Raw genomic sequence first — 16611 nt, 5'->3', positions numbered from 1 at the left:
CTGGTGTAGTGGAAGGTGTCCCTGCCCATGGCAGGGGGGTTGGAACTAGATGATCTTTAGGGTCTCTTCCAACCCAAACCATTCTATGATTCTGTGATTCTATGATGACTCCTGTGTGTAACAGCCCATCAGTCTAAATGAAAGCTCCATGATCTGGTCCTAAATAGTGAAGAATAAGCCTTTCCCTGCAGCCAGTGAAAAATTCTAAATTGTCTCTTCTCTCATCATTGCATGGGCGATTTATGCACCCATTAATGTAAGTGTTTTTCTGAAAGTAATATACTTCCAGCCTAATGCACCTCTGTGGAGCACTAATCGTACCCCTATTTTTAATTATCTAGAGAAAACTCCAGATATGAATCATCCAACTTAGGGAATTTATGCAATAAAAGCTTTAGAGGCAAGAGACCTACCTCACAAGAAATTGAGGAAGTCAAAATGTTTGCTAAAATTAAGGATCATCTGGTTCCCTTTGCCTCAGGATATTCTCCAGGGTGCACTATTGCAGGAAGAAAAGTTGCCACTAGCAGAAAGGGCAGATCTTGAAGAAAACAGTACTAAAAGGAGTCAAGTCCTATGCAGACCTCCTCCACCTTTAGGACACTTCTTTCCTACTACTTCTCAAACTCTGGACATGCTTTCAGGCCAGGAAGGAAGAGAAACCTGAGAAAGATCCAAGCAGACCATCAGCAGGTAAGGGAGGAACTTGTAAATGGGAAAAAAATGTATTGCTTTCCTGACTTTTAAACGTTCAAGCCCCCAAGCTAAGCCATGAGCTAAGAACGCAGCTTAGCAAGAACTGTTGTACAACTGAATGTGCGCAAGCCTTTCATGTTTAATAATGTTGACTGAAATTCAACTTTTTCTTCTTTGTGTAGAATAGGAAGGAAGATGTTTACAACATTTCTCACTGCAAACACTTTCACCAATAACATATGTATACAACATTTTAGCTTGCTGGCTGTTTATTGAATGATCTTTCCTTTTTCTTCGTTCACACACAGCATGCCAGCATCCAGTATTTAGTCTGCTGAAATGTTCATAAATAATTTTTCACCTCTTCTCGCCCACATTTATTTATAGGTGAATATATTGTACACACAGCCAAGCTTATATATAGAATGCCTCCATATTAAAATGGAAAATGGTTGAATATCTCTAGTATCAAGTTTCATTTTTTTAGAACCCATTAAATTAGCATAATCCAGGATGCCATCCAAGCTATATCTTTTCACATAAATCTAAAAGCTGTCCTTTAATAAGTGACAATAAACCCCAAACTAAATACAAAGATAAATGAATTTGTATCTCTTCTGTGTTTATAAGACTAATACTGCAATCATTTGCATGCATGCTTAAGTTTAGCAGTAGACTTACTGCAGATTCTAATTGTAGTCTAAGGGTCTGATCCAGCTCCCAGTGAATGAGTGGCAAAAATCCAATTGATTTCATGAAAGGTGAAATATATACTAAATCTGGTGCAGGACAAACACAACTAAACCTCACTTAGATGAGAATCTGGAGCCCCCTAGAGATCTGCCAAGGAATGCACAGACATAATTAATGTCAGGACATCAATGAAGTCTTTGATATAACTTGATAATTCATGTTTTTTAAAATTAGCCCTATATCAGCAGGATCCATACTTAAAGGTTCCTGTCAAAGAGAGAATTTTTAAGCACAGCCTGACATTAAAATCTTATCAACTCACTTGAAATTAAGTCAATGAAAAATTAAAGCTAATTTCTAATAAGCTTATGTTACATTCATTGACTAAAGGGCACTTGTCAAATCCAGAAAGTAAGTATACCTTTTCATATGGAAAAGATTTTCACATTTGAAAGGCAGAGGCCAGAAGAGAGGCTAAAATGCACCATTTTAGACTGACTCTAAAAATGTCTAGTTTTTCTGTCTGTTTAAAGCTAATGTAAGGATACAGAATAATCACAGAAATAAATTATTAATTTAAAAATCTGGGATAAGACTGCCAAAAGTGATAAGTGCAAAATATGGTTTTGATAATGGGATTAGGCATCTAGAAAATGCATGTTTAATAGGAACTTACTATCGCTCCTTTTTGATATTTTAGGCTTTGTATTAGAAACCACGAGACTATGAAACAGTCTGATTTTAAAAAAAAGCCAACCCACAACATTATGAATTCTAAAATACCATGGATCTCTTCAGCTAAAAATCTGTAGGTGCATAAAACAAGTCCTAGATTTTTTCTGGTTTTAAAGAGGTGTGGAAAAGTCAGCTACCAATTACATCAGTATGCTCTCGGAGTTGATCTATTAATGACAATAGAATTATTTTGGCTTCAACCTATTACAGCTGAGGATAGGATCTGGCCCTAAGAATTTAAACTGGATACTGCTGCAATGGAAGAAAAGGCATATTGATACCAACAAAATGCATTTTATGGGAAGCTAAATGGAAAGTTGTTTTTCTTCCTTGAAAGATAAACCATTTTTTGCAAAGAACTCAGAAAAAGTGAAGTTAAAAATACCTTAGAGCTCACCGTCAAAGTGGTCACTGTTTCTTTAAAATTCAAAAAGGCCTTCCCTTGAGTAACAGGCTTATCAGTTTTACTGAATTAATGTGTCCACAGGAGGGAAGAAACATGTTTCTGTGTTTGAGTGACAGTGCAGATGTCACTCGCAGCCTGCAAATTCTCACAAACGTGAAGCCTCATTCCTCAAAGCCTCAAAGCCACCTTATCTGTGACCAGCCGACGTTTCCTGACCCCATTAACTCGCTTATACAATCACATGTGGAAATCCCTACAACTTGAGACTAACACAACTACTGTACAATATTTCTGGACATGATAAGAGACAATTAGGGTTTATGTTGCTGGCAACGTATGAAAGTTATTGAGGTTGTAAAGGACAGTGAAATATATATTTTGATTTCCCGTATGTAACAGCAAGGAGGGAGGCTGCTCTTATGAGACATGAATGAAGCCTGAAGGTGAAAAGTACCAATGCAATAACAAGATGTTTCTTCCTTACCAGCATAAATCATTTTCATACCTGTATTTGCCATCCTGATTAATTAAGGAAAACCTGTGAGGGGTTCTTTTATAATTAACTATGGGATGCACACTTCTATATTTTCCGTCTTACATCTACAGTACCATCCTATTTCCCCCCCACATTTTTGGGATGTTAAAATCTACTGAATAAACTTCGGCTTCAGATATTCAGAAAAGCTACTGAGTAAACTAGTTCAGTGGATAATTGAGATAGCATCGCAACTGCAGCGTTCTATAAAAACCAGAGCGCGATACAAAAAAAAGAAAGACAGAACCAAGATTCGGGTAAGGCAGCATTTCAGATTAAAGGAATTCAGATAAACAGGATTTTAACTGACCTTAACATTTATAGGAATGGAATATATCCCCCTGCAGATCGCTTCCTATTTAATCCCACTGTAGTATCTGAAAGGTTAACAAATACACACTGCCACAATTAACTTGAAGCACATTGACTCGTTACAGGGAGAAAATGAGCTTGCTGTGAATATCAGCCAGGTCTGTGGCTTCCCTTTCTGTAATCTGTTTGCGAGCGGGATGTCTGACTGTGAAAATGGACGGACTCGGGTCTTAGAGACAGGATGAGCAATGGCTGCCTCTGGCTTCACAGAGAGTCCTGCTAACCTGGCTCAGGTCAAGCTCAATGGGAGCACCTCCAGAAATCAGAGGACAGGCTAGCAGCTATGACCAATTTCATTACTGAGAGTTGTACTGAGTGAACCAACTAAAGGCTATGTAGTAATAACTAGCTGGTATCTATGAGGAAGCCATTTCTGGTATGAAACATGCTGCCAGCAGCCACCTTGAGGAGAGAGAACCAAGCTGATGGGGTTTGCAGTTCAGCTTGCAAAACCCATACGGCTTAGCTGGAGCTGTAATTTCCAGAGCCATGCAGCATTACACCTAACAGAGGAACGTTGCCTCCCCATGTTCTCCCTAGCTTCTGACCCACCCAGCAAGGCTACCAGGGCAGCCGGTCCTTTTCTGTCCAGTTTCAGGTTATTTATTAAGAGGAACCTAATTGAAGTTTATGACCTTATCACTGTCACTGAGCATCCAGAAAAGGAGGTTGCATCTGGGTGAGATGGGACTGATGCCTGCTCCTCTAGGACCTGTTTGCTTGCGAAGGACTTCCAGGAAATGCTCTACCATGCAGCTTTTCTGCACTTCCATTCTCTCTGCGGATTCAGTGTGTGCAAGATCCCTAATTAACCAAATGCAATTAGCACCGAAGCACTCCATTTTCAAGCATTTCCATTTTAACCTGAATGTACACAAAATAATACCTCTTCCACAAATGACTAGTATGTTGGGAGCTTTAAGGTATCTGTGTGCACACATACACACAAACATAGAGCTGCAAGCACAGAAGCGATATGTATCTAAAATGCATGGCAGATCTGGAGTAAGAGAGACCCTTATTAATCTTTAGAAAACAATCAGTCTAATCAGTCAAGACTTGATCCTGCTGGGGGCTACACTTTTCCTTTTTAACCTAGCAATAGATATGAACACATCTCCTTTTGATTTCAAGGGTACTATTTATATATGTGAGGTTATGCGTATGCAGTACTGGTGTACGCTGGAGAACTCCATTCAGTGCAAGGCTGAGCCCTTAGTGTTGTTGCATCTGACATTTTCTTCATGTGGAGGAAAATTCAGTTCTGCATTGCGTCAGCAGGTCACCGATCTGATTTTGGCCCACATTTGAACAAGTTTCACTTCACTTGTACCACATTAGAGCCTTTTGCCGATGTGGTTTTCATCTTTTAAGCACAAATGTTATACTTGCCATGCTATCTACAAAGCCATTTGTGATACAGTGTGCCTGTGTACTTTGTTGGGTAATTTTCAGCAATAATGGCAGGGCACAGTCATCTTTAGATCTGATCTGTTTCTCAGGGTCTAACTTCTGCCTTTGGCTGCACACGTGCAATTCCCCACTGAACTTAATGGAAACTGTATGTACATGTCTCTAAGCAGCTTGTTGCCAGTGTGCTTATTTATGCATACAGCTGGTTTGCACAGCTTTGTGATCTCCTGGATGATATGTGGGAATCTCTTCATCAACTTCCCCTCTGCCGGGTACACTCAGGTCCTGAAAATTACCTTCCCCCAGCTGGTACACATGGAAGGGCATTGTCCTGAATAATAGTCTTGATGGGTGGCAGTCACAACATAGCAAAAGGATGGTAGACTGCCATTAATTTACATTGTATGCTACTCTTTACGTGCCTTTTTTCTTCTTTTCCCAGTCTTCCTCCATGCTCCTGCCATCTACCAGTCTCTGAAGGTTTATATCAGTAACATCTTGAAAATCACTTTAAAGAAAATGGGTTCAATCTTCCCCTTGATCTTTACATAGAACACTGACATCAAGAGGGAGTCCCATGTGTGGGATGAACATACAGAATATGCTGTTTCAGATGAAGTTTTGTGGCTATTAGGATCAGAAAGCCATGTGAATTCTCTGTCTGGTGTGAGTGGGCAGGAAAACCTTCAGACATTGCATGATCCTGAACTTTTCTGATCTTTTTCAGGCCATGCCTAATTAGTACCAAATTCAGAAAGCAAAAATTTAAGCCTGAATTATTTATCATGTTATATTTATAAAATGCACTGCAATATACATCATGGCCCAGTTCACAACAACTACAGATAAGATTAATCTTTCACCGATGGCATACTCCTTAATATGAGAATATAATTATCTAGCTGAAGAGTTTCTTAAATTACATACTTTCAAACTAGTATGAGCAGAATTTATCCTTGTGTCTGGTGCTAAGCCAAGTGGAAAAAAAATTGGAAACAGAATTGACAAAACACACGTTGGCTCTGTCTGTCTATCAACATTTCCAGTGCACACCTTACATGGCCCTGTCATCATCTCAACTCCAACCTGGTCTCGAATACTAACATATTTTCCTCCCTGAAATGTGATCCTGAAGAAGGGAGTTCCAGAACTGCAGGGACACATTAAAGGATAAAGTGCTTAGTTTGTAGTAAGTCCCCTGCAAGTTAATACACATTTGTCTTGCCCAACATGGAAATTAAAAAAAGAAGGGTATCACAGAAAGTATTCTTACCTTTACTTGGAGTAATTTGTATCTGCATTTGATGTACATTTACAGATGTGCATGGGAGTAAGTACAGAGTATTTATTGCAAATGCCTTTGAGAAAAAGCCACACCTTTAGTCTGCATTGTCTGCAAAGTACATTTTCTGCACTTTCCTCTGGAATGCTACATCCAGAAAGATGTGTAATAAACTTTTAGAGTACGTGTGTATAAATATATCTCTTTAATTTACTGTACTTTTAAAAACCATTTTCTCCCTTGAAGAAACTCACAATGACTACAGGGAAGCCTACCAACTGTTTCTCTGATGATCATCAATAATGCACAGTAGAGTTTTAAAGCCTGATAGATGGATATATTGACGGTAAAGAGGCTCAAAGAAAGATGAATGCAGTCCAGTGAGTGAAGAATGCAAGCTGGAGGAAGGGATATTAGTGAGCTTATAAAATGGATTTTCTTGTGGGAAAAATGCCCTTTTCAGGGATGCATGCACAGTATCTTTGAAAAGTAGCTTTGTTGTAAGCAGTGTGTAGAACTTTGTATTTTTGCATTTTATTTAATTCTTAAAAGATTTTTTCCATTATACTTTCTTGGTATAATTTCATTGCTTTTACTTCATGCTTCTAGGAGCTGAGCTGCTGTGGTGATGTTCTCTCCATCAGAAATAGAAGGCATGCACTGGTTTAAAGCATAAATGAAGAGGTAAGGTGACAGTATCCCAAACGTTAGCTGCCTGATCAGCCTGCTTTGCTCCCTACATTCTTCCAACCTGTCCTTGTTTAAAAAACAATTGCATTTTCCAAATGAATTGCTGTTAATACAAATGCATTTTGATTGTCAGTGCCAGTGGTGGTTCTGCAGTTATGGGCAAGAATATAAGTTTATTTCCCTCCAGGGCCTCTACAGAGAGCTGAGGGAGATTAACAAGTATTTTAGGCAGCTAAGTGTGAAATACTGGTTGGGTCAATAACTTGCCCCCCGCTGCTGTTATGCTAGCTGTCAAAAGCTGGCAAAGAGACATATCAGTATGGAGTCAAGTGCAGGTCTGATCATACTGAGATCTCCAGCCTGGACTCTCCGACTTCACTGAATATTCCTCTCTGCTTCTGTGTAATCACGAGAACTGTTTGTCAAACCAGCATTAATCTGCTCTCCATAACTACCTTTCTGTGTGATAAGAAGCATGGGAAAATGGGAAAAGCATAAAGACAGGGTTTTGTGACAAAACTGGCTTTTGTATGATGGAGCAGCTGTAATTACTCTTAGCATTCAGAAAACACCTATCTGCATCCCTAGGTAGGATCGTCCTAGGATTCACCATACCACAACTGCACCCCTGTGGAAAGGGCCATTCAAGGAGAAAAACTCTGCAGGATTTCCAGATGATCTGTATCCATCCTGAGGATTCTTTTTACAGAAAGCTAACATCTGGCTCCAGGTTTGGAGCCATCTTCAACTAATCTGAATACAAATTTAATGAATGCCAATTATTGTCACCATCATGAGTGATTTAAATAAGGGTAAGTTCAGCTGATCTTTTCTCAATCTATTATTTAAAAGTTTGCAGTCACAAGTCCAGTGCTATAACTGATGCAATAGCAAAGCAAAACAACCCACCAAGTACCCAAAAAAACCCCAAAACAACAAAACCCCCAAGGTTTACGAAGATAATTGCTAATTTTACCTGTCCAGCCCGCAAGGCAGCAGCAGTAACCGGTGACAGGATCGCACCCATCCGCATGGCTACAGTCACAACGTTCACTGCAATTAAGACCATATGTTCCATCCTTCCAAAAATATAAATAAAAAAGTCTCTCAGTAATCAGTTTTTTGTTCTAAAATGTGCAAAATCATCTACCATGTCCCTCTTAATGCTGAGTCGCATTTTTTAAATTAACATACAGAGAAGATAGAAACAACTCAGTGCCTAACATTTCTATATAGAACCAAATGAGGAATTACTTTAAAAAATGATGTTCAAGAAAACGCAGATAACACGGCAGTAGCTCTGATAAAATATAATGCAAAGTATAATACATCTACTTGACTGCTAGAACCCCAATCTGTTATTTACACATGATTTCCTTCAGATATGCATAGACAAAATGAGATACTGACCTACTGTACATTTAGAAGAGCTATGTGGACTATGGCTTTAAAGGGGATGCATAACCATCCTAGTTGTACTTACAGGACATGGCTGGTCACAGTACTCCCCTTGCCATCCAGGTGAGCAGAGACAAAAGCCATCAGCTGGCCTGCAGGCTGCTCCGTTTGTGCAATAACATGTCTGGTTACAGTTAAGACCCCAACTTCCACTTGAACATGGAATAGAGCAATCCACTCCTTGCCAGCCTAAAGAAACATATGAGACAAACAGCATTTGGGATGTTTTCATGAAAAAAGCAAGGTAGAGACAGCAAGAAAGGCAGCTTGCAAACTGTAGCTCTTTGATTCTAGGTCCAGTTTCCTCCTGATCTTTGTGTAAATTAAGACTATCATGGGGTCAAAGATCGACCGTTTAATAATGACCTCCCAACTTCATCTACCAGCATCTATACGTACAGAAGGGCGATATAGGTATCACTGTGTTCGCTCTTTACCAGATTAAGGTGTCTGATGCCTCTCTGGGAACTGCTTGGGCAGCAAGAGAGAGTGTGGTACTGTCTGGCAGGCTGGAGACCTGCTGATCAGTAAGAATGCAAGAAACTTGCCATTCTATGCTGCCTGTTTCTTCCCTCATATTTTTTTTGAGAATGCTTTTTAATATAAAGAAGCTATTACACCTAAAAAAAGACCAAGGCCATCATTTCTAACCATTAAGGCTCAAATCTTAACTACCAGCTGTACAATGGCTTTCATTACACTGCAGCTGTATGTAATGGAGTTGAGCAGTAACTCATGGATTATACACCCTCATTAAATGGGGTTCTACAGTGATCCATTAATTCATGTTTGAAATGCCAGATTTTATCATTATTTGCCTCACTTCTGTTTTAGGGCTTATGTATGCCATACAGGCATAGCTCATGTTGGTATTCTGGGGGAAGGCACTGCTACACGGGAAACGTAAGAGGTACTGTGCTATGGAGCGGTACAAGATTTCTCAAGTGATTACTGGATACATGGGTTATGCTCACTACCAGGCACATAAGGGAATTATGGACACATGTGTGGGAGGAAAAGAGGTTAGTCTTGCAGACAGTCTCCGGAGCAAGCAAGACTTCTTGTTTCCCCAGACAAAGGACAGCCACATCCTGCAACCCCGTGCCAGCTCAGGGGACAGAGGATACCTGCACATGGCTGGAGTGTCACAGTGTCAGGGTTCAGCAAGGATGGGGAGCTGAGGAAGGCAACAAGGGCGGGCAGCCGGGGCCCACCCCACAGTCCCCAAGCGTTGGGTTGGCAGCTGGGATTGGCTAGGAGGCCAGACCACCAGGAAAGCCTATGGGAATGAGACCAGTCCAAGGTCGAGACAGGCAGGCAGTCTGCAGGTCAGGGTCAGGTCTGGTGAGGATAACCACGGCCGGGCACAGCCCAGTGCAATGGGCTAAAGAAAAGACAGGCAGGAGGCTGCCTCTGCTCCCTTGCCCAGTTGTGTTAGTCTAGGCATACAGGGGAGAACAGGGGCTTTTGAGTCCTGGAGAAATAGGGCAGCAAAGTGATAGAGAAAAAACCCCAATAGTCTGGGGATTGTTTTGCATTTCCTTTGGAGAAGAGCTGTGGCTCTGCCAGCACACTTAGTTCTGTGACCTGTTCTTGCAGCAGAGTAGTTAAGTCTGGCCCCTGTTCAGGGCAGAGACAAAACATACAGTCAAGGCCCTGTTGAGTTTTGATACTTGGGCAGGCTGTAGAATTACTGACAGGCACAAGAAAATAGTGGAGTTACTGACTGCACAGCTGTGCCACTTCAAAAGGGGAGAAGCATTGATGCTAAAGTGTAGACAATTGTTAAATCTGAATTTTGTTTACCTTCTTTGCAATAGCACAGACCATCCACAGGGGAACATGCACCATCATTTTTGCAATTACAGACTGATGAGCAATTGGTACCGTAGGTTCCTGCCATGCAGGTAATGGTGCAGTCATCTCCCTGCAAACCAAAAACAGTCAGAGTCAGCTAAAGAAATCTGAATTGCAGGAAATTCCCATCTCTGCACAGGGAGGCTTTCTCTTTCGAAACAGTGAACAGAGTGTTATGAGTTGATTGCTGAGTCTTCAGCACTTGAGCAGTCACCGCTGCTTCCCATGATTATGATGCAATTAGTGCTTTGATTGACTTGGAGGAAAGGGACAAGTTTTTGGCATTCATTCAGCAGGAGGTGGGGAAGTTACAAAAACAAACCTCCTAGAACAGATGTTAGATCATTAAGCAAAACATCACTTACTGAAACACTAATCACAAAACATACAGTCTGAAACCGTGCAAAGATTGCTCTGCATTTCTTGGAAAATATATTCTAAGAATAGGGTTGTTAAAAAGCTAAAGAATCTCGTATGTGCTCATCTTCCACAGAATGGCAGAGAGGAAAACTACATGGCAGGTGCATTAGACCTTTTTGAAGCGTAGCTGGTACCTGCGCTTGTTTGCAATTAATTTGCATGAGATTGTGACTTTAGGAAGAACGCTGAACAAGGAGTGATGAGTCTGTCAGAAGGAGGAGGCACACAGAGCGGAACACAGAAACAGACGGTCACGGTCCTATTTCTGCTTTAGGTGTGGGGGAAAGTGAGGGAAAGGAGAGTAAATACATGTTACAGAAATATAGACTATTTCAACAGTAAATTACGGTACACTGTATGCACTGATTAGCTTGTGTGGCTGAAAGGAGAGACAGTTCTTACTAATATTGTTCATCTGTTACAACTAGGGAATTAAAATGTGAGCACAATTCCTTTAAACCTACTTACTGAGTCCCATAGTCGGGTCTACGTATGTTAGCACATACAAGGTATTTTTGCTCCTTTTTCTTCTATGTGTAGTCCTGACTTTCACATCACAAATTAGCTCCTAAATTTACTTCTTCAGTGAGTCAAACTTTAATAATTTAGTTCTATGTCAGAGAAAGCTATCCTACTCCAAAGTTAAATAGTAACTACATTGCACAGTGTGACCTATACCATAGCTCAGGGGAAAAGATATTGGTCAAAATGTGTTTTTGCAGGTGAGAGGCTTCGCTGTTTGATAGGAGGATCCATTTGTCAGGAGATAAATGCACAAAATGTCAGCTTCCCTATGCCATGGCAAGTACCTCCAGGAGCCTGTATATCACAGCATCAGACACTGAAAGAGTAAAAGGAAATATGAACAGATTTCTGAGCACCATAAACCCCCACATGCTTGCTGTAGCAGTTCTGCCTAGCACCGGTATGACTCATCCTATTTTATACTAAAAACTTTGTTTTAGGGGGAAGTAAAAGAAACAGTTAAAATACGTACTGCTCAGAAGTAAATCCTACAAGTCTCTGATTTCTGAGTGAAAGCAGTGTTTGTAAAAGATGCTATCTTTGACCTTGGTGGAGTAAAACAAGTTGCCCTGAAAAGGCCTGGCAGTAAAAGGTGCTGTCTTGACAGCCAGAAAATCCAAAGCATGCTGCCCCTCATTACCCTGCCAGCATGCCTGCAGAATGAGCTACAGGAACCCAGAGCCGAGCAGGATGGCAGAGGGGCATTCAGCCTCCACACCTAATCAATTCTCTGCCTTTCTCCTGTGTGTGACAATTAGATAGCCAATTAGTGCCACTTAGAAAGCCGTATCTTGTGTGAATGAAACTCCCAACTCATTTCATGTACAACACAGAACTACTGGTACTGCTAATAATTTCTATGACAACTGACCTTATCTGGATTTGAACTAGTGATCTAGAAGTAAAAGAAAATTCCTTTGAAAAGGAAAGTAGAACAGAGTGATGCGGAGCTAAAATATCCCCTTGGGAACCAGATTAACTAAAACAGCATCTAGGCCACAGGTGGAAGCAGAAGGTGGATTTCCAGTTCCTCAGCTGACTCTCTGTGTCTGCAGATCAGCTCGTGTTATGCAGTAAGTTCTCCCTGGCCACGTGCACAATAGGCTGGTGCGGATTCACCAGTTTTCTGTAGACTTAGGTACTGTATACAAGCTAAACATCAGGCTGGTTCATCTTTATTCAACATGCCTTTGAGTTTTGGCATTTACTTTAATATACTATACTTTATGGACTAACAGAGGTTGGTCGTTCTGGCTGTCCACCTTATATGCACTTTGCAAACAAACCTTAACTGAAAAACTAACTGGCTTAATGAGATTTCTATCCCCGGGTTTGACAAGTGAGACCTTCAGAGCTCTCTGAGTGACAACTGCCAAATACATTTAACTTCTTAATTACATAAGAGGAAAATGCACTTGAACTATAGCACTGGCTCTAAGATTTTGTTAATTATACATGCACACCCTGTTATTAGCATTTTGAACTTGATTTGGGAGAATGACCTATGAAATTAAATGCATTCAGGTACTGTTAAAGATATGTAAATTCCACCTCTCTCTCACCACCTGCCCAAGTGAATAATGCCGCAGTATACATCTATCCAGTTGTTAATGAGTTATATATTCTATTAAACTGATTTCAAATGTTGTGTATTGAATCTTCACTCTTGCAATATGGTACTTTATATTTCTATCCTATTTAGTAAAATTAATCAACAGCTGTGCTCCTTATGTTGATTATTCTTTTTTCTATTAAGATTGGGAGGTTAATGAAAGTGGTGAAATGCCTGGATGTGGCATACATGATAGGAAGGAGTAGCTAATTCAAACATATACCCCTGAAAATGTTAAAGCTATATTAAGAAATCTAGCTATAAATAACTTGGTATTTTACGTCTCTATTTTCCAAGACAGTGATCCATATGGACATCACAAACTTTCAAAAGTGCTTCATTTTCTTCATCATTTTCACTTAGAAGGCCCAGTTTATCAAAATATACCCCTGAAATCTATCCAATGTATTATTTCTTAATTTCAGGGGCCAAATCTGACGCTGACATAATCAATGAAAAACTCTCCTTATGGGATGTGGAATGTGGGGCCAGCTCCAGTAAATGCCCCACTCCATGTGTGAAGCAGCACGTTCCTGCCCTCTGCTTTGCATTATCCCTTCCCAGGCCCCAGTCTGTGAGAGGGTACCTCAGTACAACCAAGGACAGGGTGTCCCACATCTCCACACAGCTGCTCAGAAGCTAACACGAGTGAGCCTTTTTTTGTTTGAAATCCAAAACTGATGGGAGTATCCCAACATAGCAAAGATACAGGTGGGGGATCTGTGATCCCTGGGACCCTAAAAAGTCAGCTTTAAATCAAAATGAATGGTGGCAGTAACGTAACTAACACCACCTATATGACCTTCCATACCTTTAAGTAAGTACTTCAGAAATACTAATTGTTGCTGAAACTAAAGGACAGGCCTTTCTAGCACCAGGAGAGGTTTGGGCATACAATTCTTGTTATTGTTAATCCTCCCCTATGCATTGAGGATTAGGTCCAAGGAACCAAACTGCATTAATAACTCAGGCTGCCAGCTCACATCCATCAGCATCAAATATTAATAGACTCACGAGGGCCAGAGCATACATCTTTCCGGATGGCAGTCAATAATATGTCTTGTTTCTGTTCAGGGAGAGGGGAAGATTTTCTTCCACAAAAATTATTATTGTACAATATTAGTAGAGCTTAAAGACACACTGCTGCCTTAGGTGTTAGCTGTGTTAACAAGCTCTGGACACTTCAGAAAGTGTTTTCCCTGGATTAATGTTGCCCTAACAGATTAGGTTTCTTGTTTCTGTTAAAAATACATTCCTGCTGTGAACAATGACCAACTCCCTTTAAAATCTTTTTCCAGTGTTCAATACAAAGATTTGTATTTATTTCTGTACCTTTTGGATCAGGCCTTTAAATCTGTGAAATGCATTTTCAAAGGAAAAAAAAGGGTATCCCAGACCAAAAGGGGAGTTAATAACCCAGCAATGGTCAACAACACCCGGCAAAGTCTGCACCCATACCTGGTCTGTCTCAAAGTTTGACTATTTAAGGATGTGAAATTAAGAATTTCAGAAGTAGCTACAATACACAGGAATAAATTTGCCTTGGAGGGCTAAAGCCTGGTTCCACTGAAGTCAGTGGCAAAACAGAAAATCAATTTTTCAAGGCCTCTGCAATGCAGAAGGCTAACAGGGCTGTTATTGAACGTGGCCTCAAGTTTGCATGATAAAGACCTATGTGACAGGTTTGTTTGAGTGTTCTTAAGGTTTAATCTGTCAAGGTGCTGAAAATCCTCAACTCCTGTGCAGATTATTAGTGGGGGACTGACAACACTGGAAGGCAACATATTTGAACCTTTGGTAATCTGTAATGTGACTCCAACTAATGTGAGATTTTTAACATGGTCTGTGATTTCCTCCCTCTCCTCCTCCTTGGCTTTTTTGTGCCAGATGAATTAGAGGTGCAACACCTGTCACCAGCAACAGGGAAGCTCGATGCTCCGTTCTCAGAGCTCACAGTGCAGGCATTAAATAGAAAGAAGGGCATGGTGCAGTGCCATATGTATGTAATGATAAACAGATCAGAAAGACAAAATGCAGGTGCTGTTTGTACCTGATGTCTGTGTGTCCAGATAAGCTGATTGGTATGGATTTGGTACATAAAAGTATATATTTATATGTACACACATTACATGGCACACCAGTGTGCTGGTACACAGTGTCTGTGCACTGGCGCAGATCATAAATACACTTCTGTATATTTACTTATTTGTGACATTTACAATTAACCCAAAGTGGTTCTCCACAAACATTCCCTCAAGGTAAACATATGGTATCCAGCAACACAAACTGTCAGAACAAACTAATTTCCCTAATGGTGTTCCAGTGGAAATTAATGTGCTCTTCATAAGCATATTAGCAGCAGTAGGAAACTTTGTACTTTTACCGGTCTTCTCCTCCACCCTAGACTCAAGCAATTTATTCATGACCTTACCATACAGCATCTTTAGTTTTCCAGACATAATGATGTCCTCTGGCAGAATTCCTTTCCCCTCTGGGTGTTACTAATTACTCCCTGCAGATGCTATTATTGGTGCTAATGATAAAACGCAGAAAAAAGGTTGGTGGAGGATCTCATGCCCTGAACAAGCCAAGCATTCAGTTTGCAGGTAATCACTGTTACTAAGAATTGACAAATGTTCCTTTACCCGCTTTGTAACTTTATATGATGTAGCTATGCTAGGGTTTGATATACATCTAAAATGGCACAATGAAATCACTGATGACCTTATTCAGTCTCCTTTTCCCTTTGCCCTTTTTATGGGAGAAGATGGGGTAAGGTGGAAAGGATGGGAAAGAGCTTTCTTATGTTTAAAAAGTGACTTTACAGCTCATGACTCATTCAAAGACACAACCATTGGCAGTCCTGAATGCCGAAGTCTTTCATTAAATCAGAAAGCACTTCCAACAGCCATCTGCAAAGCTTTCCCCAATCTGCGCCTCAGTGGCATCACAGTCCTCTGAGCATACTGGAAAACATGGACATGCCATAAGGACCAAGCACAGCAACCTTTGGGAGTGGGAGGAACTTGCAGCTTTGCTCCCTATAATCTTACAAGGATTTACAAACATTTACAAATGGATGTCAGCATTTTATTTCACCTCTGAATTTGTGCTAATATGCTAATTCATACAGTAAATTTCACAGTAAATGCCAAGTTCAAAATTAGTCATCCTGATAATAATTCTTAAATTTGGTGTTTGATCAAAAGTATTCAGCAAAACTTGCACACAAACAAAATGGAAACTTTATTATTTATAAAGAGATTAGTAAGTAAAATTATTATAGATAATGTTAATTTTAAGTACTTACAGTACTTTATTAAATACTATTTAATTTCATTTTACTAGTTATAGTCAAAGCCTTTGTTACGCAAAAGCGAAGTGGGGAGCACTGACTGTGAGGGGAGTAAAAGTTACCAAAAACTGTAGTTTGTTATTTTCCAAATTGTTTGTACAAAATCTGGCTGAACTTTGTGGATTCCTATTTTTTAAACCCAAATATATTTGCTGTGGCCTGCTACAGGCTGCTACTGGCATAACACGTTACTTCCTCAGTAAGGCCACAGAAGAACCTGGGCCAGATTCTCATTTCTGTCCTGTTGGGGCCCTAAAGCCTCTCATTCCCCCACCTGGGTTTTTCTGTTTCCCATTGCATAGCTTCACAATTGATCCGAGATACATTAGCAGTATATTTGGGTTATTTCTATTTCAAAAAAGGAGTACTTAGCCTATGGTCCCTGGGCTGTATAGGTTTCAGAGCAACAATTCTCCATCCATCTTCCCAGAAGGGACCTTCCCCATCACATTGACCAGGCACCTTGGGAAGCCTTTGGCCACAGCTTAGGAAAACCTTTGATTAGGATTTGGCTACCTGGAGAATAATTTGTACCTGTCAAGATTGTGCAGCCTTTCAGTCT

The 16611-nt window shown here is 40.3% G+C and overlaps 1 protein-coding gene across 1 annotated transcript in view; it reads right to left on the bottom strand.

Annotated features, from left to right (window-relative positions):
• The window catches only part of MEGF11 (multiple EGF like domains 11), a 219362-nt gene that overhangs the window by 50569 nt on the left and 152182 nt on the right, over nucleotides 1–16611 (bottom strand). The window contains exons 11-13 of the mRNA XM_019472384.1: nucleotides 10087–10207; nucleotides 8306–8469; nucleotides 7799–7901 (exon numbers count right to left, since the gene is read on the bottom strand). Coding sequence (XP_019327929.1) covers nucleotides 7799–7901; nucleotides 8306–8469; nucleotides 10087–10207 — 388 coding nt within the window. The remainder of the gene's footprint in view (nucleotides 1–7798; nucleotides 7902–8305; nucleotides 8470–10086; nucleotides 10208–16611) is intronic.

The sequence above is a fragment of the Aptenodytes forsteri genome, unplaced genomic scaffold, assembly GCF_000699145.1.
Source record: "Aptenodytes forsteri isolate BGI_AS27 unplaced genomic scaffold, ASM69914v1 Scaffold83, whole genome shotgun sequence".
Taxonomy (NCBI): Eukaryota; Metazoa; Chordata; class Aves; order Sphenisciformes; family Spheniscidae; genus Aptenodytes; species Aptenodytes forsteri.
Note: the sequence above shows the minus strand (reverse complement) of the source record. Positions and strands in the feature narration are given on the sequence as shown.